This window comes from Malus domestica, chromosome 05 (genome assembly GCF_042453785.1).
Source record: "Malus domestica chromosome 05, GDT2T_hap1".
Taxonomy (NCBI): domain Eukaryota; kingdom Viridiplantae; phylum Streptophyta; class Magnoliopsida; order Rosales; family Rosaceae; genus Malus; species Malus domestica.
Window position 1 is genome coordinate 28,094,964 of NC_091665.1, and position 8,841 is coordinate 28,103,804.

At 37.1% G+C, this 8,841-nt stretch overlaps 1 protein-coding gene and 1 long non-coding RNA gene across 2 annotated transcripts; both read right to left on the minus strand.

The window, feature by feature from the left end:
* Positions 1-180: 180 nt before the first annotated feature.
* Positions 181-4,745, minus strand: LOC103433321 (fimbrin-2). Its single transcript, XM_008371566.4, has 14 exons — positions 4,357-4,745; positions 4,100-4,273; positions 3,730-3,977; positions 3,445-3,616; positions 3,272-3,310; positions 3,013-3,081; positions 2,786-2,902; positions 2,383-2,594; positions 2,129-2,284; positions 1,595-1,794; positions 1,298-1,455; positions 819-915; positions 607-698; positions 181-513 (listed from the first exon to the last, which is right to left on the minus strand). Exons 1-14 carry the CDS (start codon positions 4,441-4,443, stop codon positions 337-339), a joined length of 1,998 nt encoding a protein of 665 aa, XP_008369788.3. The 5' UTR covers positions 4,444-4,745; the 3' UTR covers positions 181-336.
* Positions 4,746-6,237: 1,492 nt separating this feature from the next.
* On the minus strand, positions 6,238-7,629 carry LOC114824887 (uncharacterized). Its single transcript, XR_003773390.2, has 3 exons — positions 7,486-7,629; positions 7,072-7,390; positions 6,238-6,615 (listed from the first exon to the last, which is right to left on the minus strand). It is a non-coding gene; the product is annotated as an uncharacterized lncRNA (long non-coding RNA).
* Positions 7,630-8,841: the final 1,212 nt, after the last annotated feature.

Consider the following 8,841-nt stretch of genomic DNA (forward strand, 5'->3'; position numbering starts at 1 on the left):
ATGATGAGTTATTGAATCCAATCCAATCATAAACCAAGCGAGACTTTGAACAAACAGTACTGAACAAAAAATGCTATGATGACAGAGGAGTAGAATCAAGATGATATTTAAATGGCACAAATTGGTATCAAGAGATTTTTTTTTGGGGGGGGGGGGAGAGAGTAGTAGGCTATTCACATATGCTGCCTCAACAAAATTTGGTCTGAATAAAACTTCAATTCCTACTATTACATATGCTGACTATTGCAATCAATTTTAACAAAAATAAAAGGGGAGAAAAATAAAATCTCATGAGCATGAAATAGGAACTATGGTAAAAGTTTCCCAATAACATGTTTATATATTTCCATTCTCCTCCGTTGATGACTCCGAAGCGGAGTCATCAGTAGTGGAATTGGAGACAATGCTTGAACCCTCACTATCCGAAATCCCAGACCGTCGATCTTCGACAGGCTGTTTCAAAAACCAGTACATAATGCTTGCAGTCAAAGTAAGAATCATCTTTTGATTCACCTGATGAAATGTGTCAATATAAACTAGTTTAGGTGCATTGGTTGACAAAAGAAAATGAACAAAAATAACGAACATCGAACATCCCAAAAGTACCTCAGTTATGTCTTCAGGAAGCAAAAATATCGAACATCCGAGCTTTCTTGCAATACTGATAATGTAAGTGGCATTCATCTTCTTCTCCTCATCTATATTTTTCAAAGATTCGGTAGAAAAATTATGAATATGGTTTTCGAACATATTGATATTTGATAATAAGTTTCCCTAACAAATTCAACTATGCCTCGGAAAAATAGGAGAAAACATACCGGTTACTCCTTTTGTTACAACACTCCAGTTCACCACTCTAGGCTGCACACAGCTAAGCAACTCAAGGAAGAAAATTCCATCCGACAAACTCTTATCCTGTAAGATTGATATAGTAACATATGATCAGGGATGACAGTAAGCACAGATTGATGCACAGTCAAAAAGAAGTTCTTGCTAATGTTTCAAAATTTCAGGCATGAGATTCATGCATGGATGTCACAGCCTATTTGGAAACTTCAATCGTTCACCTAATTCACGAAACATCTAAGCAAATAACACGACAGATTATGGACCTATGGCTAGAGTGTACATCTGCAATTCGAAGGAATGATTGCATAACTTATGTCAGGACTACAAAATCTTTGCATTACTCCTTTTTTCACCATCAGGTATAAAATTACTACACCAAACACATAGTGCCATGGGAATGACGTTTGAAAAGCACCACTGCTATCTTTATAAACTACAGAAATGGTACCTTAAAACTTTTCATGCAGCTCTGGCTTCCCGTGCTGCTGACTTTGGTGTTGGCCCATTCTAGAATATCAGCATCAGCAATTTCCTTCCCATGGGAATGAAATCTCAAGTTCTTTAGTAGTTGGAGGATGTTGTACCGCATCAATTGCCACAAATAAGCTGAAGACAAAACCGACACTCTTTGGTTCAGACAGTTTCTTTGAATGATTATATAAGCATAAAGTCATACCACGAGTCTGATGTATTTGGAAGAATCCTGTAAGATACAGAATTAACATAAATGTGCCAGTGCCCGTACCAAGTATTAACTTTTTATTCCCCTGAACGATGTCATTTCCAGCAATATTTACCAAAGAAAACTTCAGTTGCTTTCCAATTTTTACAACTTGGTTGCAGTTTTCTACTTTCTTGAATGGCATTTTAATTGGAGGCTTGTTTGCAATCTTCCAATTTACAATGCCGGGTGAAATCTTGTCCAGTGACTCCAGAAGCGCCCACCTGCAGAGGATCAATTTCACTTCAGCTCCAGATGAAACAAAAGATCAAGCAGTTTGAATAGTTAGCATAGTCTAACTCTGGAAGTGCTTGAATTTAGTTCATGATCTCTACTACAAAATTAAAAAAAATCTACCTTTAGGACAATCTTTTCGATATTTTTTATATTTTGAAATTTGGAAGTTTGGTTTTATTTGAACCATGAACCTGATGCGAACTTAGTATGCCACCAGATGCAACACTATAATAAGTTGATGAGAGCATAAATAATTTATGTTCAGGAGGATAGACACACTATAATATTAAATCATCATAAGAGTTCAAAATCAAATTTTACCCGTTTCTGAGGTCTTCAAAGACGTTATTGATATATGAAGAATTCCCGAGACTATTCATCCAAAAGCGAAATGCTCTCTCTTCTCTGGAGATTTGGGTGTCATCTTCCAAATTGTCAAGGAATGATGTCTGCTTTGTTTGTGTTGAGAGTCCATTTCTACAGGTGAAATGAGTAGTTTAGACATTATTGATGTATGATGAATTTCCGAGACTATTCTAAAAGGAATGCATTGCTCAAGTAGATATAGTTCTCACCTATGCTGGAAAATATGTGCAACAAAGGCAAGGTTAAGATTCGGGGATCCTTCAACAATATCTTTTGCGGTCAAATATCTCTTGCAGCCCATCCTATCTGCATGTTCAAGAACTAACTTTGCTCTTTCCATAGGATTCTTTGCATCCAATGCAGATGGTTTACTGTGCTCCGGTGCTAGAACATTTAGGAGGTGAGCATAAGCCTCTGCATCCTGCAAGACAAACATCTCATACCCTCAAACACTATTAATATCCTTGTAATGTATGTTGAATCTATTTATCAGTTATTGCTGTTGCAACCCATTGAATAGAATCACTGGCTAAACCTTTCCTATTTGATTCTAAACAACAGGAGTGCATGACATATCCCAAACCTCGACAAGTTATTAACTTATTCTCATACCTTCACATCAGAGGAGAAGTTTGTGACTATCTTCTGATATCCAGCTTTCTTCAATTGGAAATTCATCCATCTCAGTAATATCTTTTCCGGTGGTAGACTCATCAACTCTTCCACATCCTGTAGGTTTTGGACATTAGAATTTAGAACACATTAGAAAAACTGTTGGTTGATAGCCTCACCACTAATTGTCGTAAGAATCAAAATTTTATGAATTAGGACTTTCTTACCTTGCTATCGTCAACCAACTCCACCAATTGAGGTGTTTTCTTCAAGTTGAGGTCTGCCAAGAGTTGTATCTATATAGCATAAAAAGTAGTATAGAACTCTTAGAAAGATAAATTTGCAGCTTGCATTGCATTTCATATCAACTTTATATGCAGATATCTACAAGGATATCATAAGAAGCCTATAATTTGGATATGGCCCACCATATATTACAAAATCAAACTTCATGCTTTTGAAGTTATACAACTCTGAAAATCTTACCTTGATTATCTGAGAAATCACTCCAAGAACAAGATGACGCTGAAATCCAAACAACAGAGCCAATATTGGTAAGTATCCATGTCCGATATATACATTTTAACACTCTACTCAGTGAAGCAGTAGAAACACAAGTGCACATTACACGAAGGACATGAAATGGCATGTATGCATACCCTTCCTTCAATGAAATCCTGAGTCCCAATATTGACCACAGTACATCCAACAGCCTTAGCAGAGTTGAGGCACAAGGTGTGATTTTCATTTCTCTCCCATGGATTAAGTACTCGTTTAGTATTGATAGCTCGTTCATCGATTGTTCCAGGCACTGCCACATTGATCAGCTTACTGCATCCAGAGAAACACATCCATAAAAATCCAATCAACAATCCCACACAATCCAATCAAGTAACTCAACAACAAGATACCAAAAGGGGTAGTATTGAATAACAATCAATCACCATAAAAGTACTCCATCTTTTACGATCTCGAATAAATCATTGGTTGATGGATCAATAGGGAGATATGTCTTAAGGAAATCATCCTGTCCAAGGTAGTTATTGATATGAGCTACATAGGATGCCTTCTCGGATTCGCTGATCGTGTGAAGCAAAGTGGTGGTAGCAGCCTTGAGAAAGGCAGATGAAGAGTTGTTCTTTCCACCACTTCCTGTGGTTGCAGTGGCATGAGCTTGGAGTTGCAAATAAACCTGCAACATATAAATCATTTTCTTCAACTACAGATAAATAAAGAACAAACACAGCTTCGGCATTTACTTATTCGACTGACTGCTCAATTGGGTTTGAAGTAAAATTGTTAAAAAAACCAGACCCTGAGGAAGAATTCGAAATCGACATCTTCATCGAGGTTGGGATGCAAATCTTGAATGAAAGAAGCCCTGTCTTGGTCAGTAAAATTATCTGATCCCACGACCTTGAGCCTTGACATCTTGGCAGGCAAGTCTCCAACTGTGAGCTTTCCACTCTCTCTCTTCATGCTCATAAACTTCATCACAACAAAATCACACATTTTTCAGCCAAAAAAGTGCTAAAAAATAAATCAAAAACATAAAGTGCTGAACAACATACATGGGATTTCAAGCTCCGGAGCTCCACTTGGGTGAACTGATTCTGCAGCCATGGATCTGAGACTAGAATGCCGACGTACCCCGACATTTTCGGAGCTGCCCGGAAGAAGAAAATGCAGGATTGAGCTGAAGATTTTGCTGAAAGTTGATCTCTTTCAGTATTTCTCTTGGTTATTATCCCCCACCAAACAAACCCAACTTTTTATTTTTATTTAATTACTTAAGTTTGAAACTTTAGAGCAGGAGGATTAGTACAAGACTTGTCACAGTTGGGGTCGGGGTAGAGCTGTCACACTTCAAAGTTTGGTCATTTGAATGAAGATGCACAATTCAAATAATGACCATCGTGTCCTACTCCAACCCACCCTCTCTCACTTTCAAATCTCAATCAGTCAAGCTGGTTCCCTTTTTTCTCTCTCTAAAATGAGTAACTACGGGGGAAAGGAGATAGACCCCACAAACAATGTCGTTGGAGAATTCAAAATATAACTACTACGTCTTTATTTTCCGAGTAAGTTTTCAGTGTAAAGTCACATTGTTGTGTAATATTTTTACCATGCTTAATGTTTAACATGTGTATTTATTTATTAAAGTAACGTAACCGTGACAGTTTGTATCCATCGCTCTCATTCTACCGTTCTGCTTTCAAGTTTCAACTAAACTTAGACCGTTACAATTTCAAGATTTGAACTTTAATTAATAAACAATTAGAGCAACATGAAGGATTAAACAATGGAATTTGCTAAGCTCAGTTGGGCATAAAATTAATTATATTCCTAATGGATAAGTAGGGAATGGTAAATGTCCAAAATTGGTAAAGCACTCAGGTCAGTTAGGCATTGAATTGAATACATTATTTCACTAAAAAGTGGTCGGTCATTTGAAAAAAAGAAGGCATTTGGGCATTTGGGCACCTGCAAGTGCGTGGTAAGGACCACCGGATAAAAAGACCGTTTGCCTTTCCTGAAAAGCAGAGTTTGATTGGCAACAGATGTTTTTGACGTTTCCTAAATTCCCAGGCTTCCATGGAGGTTATAACGAGTTCAACGACCAAATAGTGCACTTGTGACTTGTATTGAAAGAATATGTTATTGATAATATATCGATAAAATTAATTGAAACGGTATTTTTGAACTGTTATCATATTAAAGTTTGATTTGTTAAATCTAAAGTTTTGACATTTTGGTATTTGACTTTGATTTAATGTTCATTTTAACAATTCTTTTGTCATTTCTATTTGAATTTCACACATATCATCTTTTAAAATGAGATTGTGTCGTCTTAAAAAAGCAGACTGTTTACTTCAAATATCAAATGTCACATTTTTAATTTAGGAGCCAAAGTTCATTTAGTCGTGGTTTTGTGACTACTGCTCCGATTTACTGTGTATCAATATGTAGTTGACACTGTTTCAATGTCGTTATATCTAACAAAATATATAGATATGCTATCGACAATATTATGATGTGTCATGTGTCCTCTAATAAAAAAATAGACGTCATTAAATTACCTTAGTAACTAGTATTTATCTTCTCCTTTCCATTCCTCCCAGTGTCATCGACATACAGCATCATATCATCCCCACAGACCATTTTCATATTTGGCTTGTCATTAATAATCATTAAGCAGTTCAATTATCATCATATAACAAATCAGTCCATCTAAACTCTATAATTTCTTGCAGAGAACATAAACTAAAGTATCATCCGATTCATGGGTCGTAAGAACTTCCATATTTTTACATAATTGTGAGGCACCAATCTGCAAAAAGGACGGTGCAGGCGGGCAATGCTGCCTTCATGACTCCATCCATGGCATTATCTAATAAACAAGCTAGTCCCATGAACATAAACAAATAGATCTTGCACACAAGAGAGCATGGGAGGGACAACAATGGTAGGCCATACCAAAGTGGATTAAGGAAGCTTTATACACAGTTAATTTGCTTTACAGAAAAGGCAAATAGAAAGAGAAAAAAAAAAGGCATGGGAAAAAAAAATTATAAATAATTAGGGGAATGTGTGTACCGAACCTTGCTGTGTTTCCTTCTACTCTCAAGGCATATGAATCATTACCGAGGTCCATCGACGTGTGCTGATGCAAGTATATAAAAATCCATATTTGTGGGACATTCCCACACATGGTGTTGCACTGGTGTTCATTGGACACTGTTGAATCTTCATCATCAGTTAGGCTAATTCTTCTGGGTGCTTTCCTTTAAACAAAGTATGATTCGAGTCACGCTTGTGTCTGATTCCCGCTATTATTGGACAACAGATAAAATAGACTAAACAAGTTAGATGAATTTTGCCTTGAACAGTTTACAATCTTTGTCACAGGCGTAGATTACAAAGCACTCGGCAAGGTTATTGCTAGACCCAAGCTAAAATTATCTGTTCCAACAGTACATAATCAGCACAAAAAATAGGGATGGTGCACCTATAGTAAAATGTTCAAAATGCTATTTCCCGAAGAACTTCAAGAGTCTTCTAATGAACCTGTATTTCCCGAAGAACTTCAAGAGTCTTTTTCAAAACAAAAACTAGATCAAAAGCTTAAATAAAATTGAAGAGAAAATAACATTTCCCATTCTAATGTTGTGCTGTGAAACCAGAGAACTTGACCTTATGGGTCATTCAACATCCTGAGGTCCACAGGGCTTGAAATAAATGTGTTGCAACTTACACTATAAATCGGTGAATCAAGCAACTCTTACCTTGAAGACAGTCTCAAGAAACATGCCAGGGCACACAGGAAGTGGTTTTCGCCTCACACGCTTTCCTGGAAACGATGATGCAATACAAATAACAGAAACTCTGTTATAGCCATTTCTGTGCAACGAGGAAGGGGAAAAGACTCGAGCAAATAAACTATGGCTGCCCTCAGTCGAGTGGCATCTTCGTCATCACTGCTAGAGTGGTCAGCACTTTCATTTTTTCTTGCCATTACATTTTTTATCATCGCCTGGACAGTCTACCCCAGATTCAAGCTACCAGTTTGGTTAAGAAGTTCACCAGCACTGACCGGGATTTTATCTAAGAACACAATTTTTCCAAAGTATGGTAAATAATAGTTGATATATTTCATAAACCAAAATGGGTATCCTGTAGTCTTAAATGCAGATACAGACCTCAGATTCTGGAAGGGTGTTAAATCCACGATCATTTCTCTTGTCTAGTATCCATCTCCCATAATATTCCGAGCTTCCTCTCTGACCAAACAAGTCTTGCAAGCAGTTTTCAATCTGGAACTACAGGTCGATCGAGTTTCCATTGTCTTCCAAAGATGAAAATAAGCTTTTATATTAGCTTCAATTATTACTAAATGACAGGAAGTACAAATTCAAACTTCATGAAAATAATAATGCATGAAAGCATGAAAAGACCACGGTCAGCGCCACTGAATTATGTATACAAGGACTATAGTTTTGTAAGTTAGAAATACTATTTCCTCGTTTTAACGTTTTAGGAGTTCCAACAATCCCAAGTAAACCAAATGACAGAACACAGCCCCAAAGAGGGGGAAATCTGCTGATTATATTTTTTACGAAGTGACGTAAAATTTCATTAAAACAATAGTATTAGAAGAACTGGCATCAAGTTCTGAGGGTGAAATCTCAGTGACGGTATTAAACAGACTGCTTACAAACTCTATGATGTAAAACACAACCTCCTCTATCCCGCCCTCTTCCCCACAAAAATAAAATGCATCATTGAACATTCTTAGCACATGATATTGCAGAACCAACAAAAAGGGAACCAGAAAACATGCGTCATCAGATGAAGGTACACATACAAACAAATTTAGGAACAATAATATTGTGCAACAAACCATATCAAAGGTGATGCGAAAAATGTACAGAAACGATAGAATGTGGTGTTATTTAAAACTTGATACAATTTAAAGGTCAGTGTGTGCTCATCGCTCAATCATATCAGATCAATCGAAGTTCCATGAGGGTAGTCCAGATCCATATTAAAGTTAGGGTATGTGTAAACCTGAAATGTAAGTGGGAACCTTATCATCTTGGTCACTGTCAGCGAGTTGCATCATGTAATCTAGAGCCATCTGAAACCGGCCTCCATCTCATCGACTCTCTTCCTTAGGACCCCTTGTGCAGCTATTTCCACTGCCACCTCTTCAGATGCATCATCCATGTTCATATCCTCCAGCTGTACACGTACAAAAATCAGTAGTTTGAACACTGAGTCAGTTCACGATGTCGAAACCACGAGCACAAAGATATATAAGCATACTAATCCAATCACGAAAGATAAAAGCACGGACTTTCGCTGCCATTGTCATAAATGGTGTAGAAAGTTTATTTAATTTAAGTGAACTTCCTGCTTTTACCGTTCGTGGAGATGTGACTTATGTCAAGATTAGTGAAGATATTTATCGAGGTCAACTACGCTCATTCCGAACAAAAACTTGAGTCTTTCAAGAGTGGTTTGGCTTCGTTATGGAAGCTTCACAACCCTTGGTG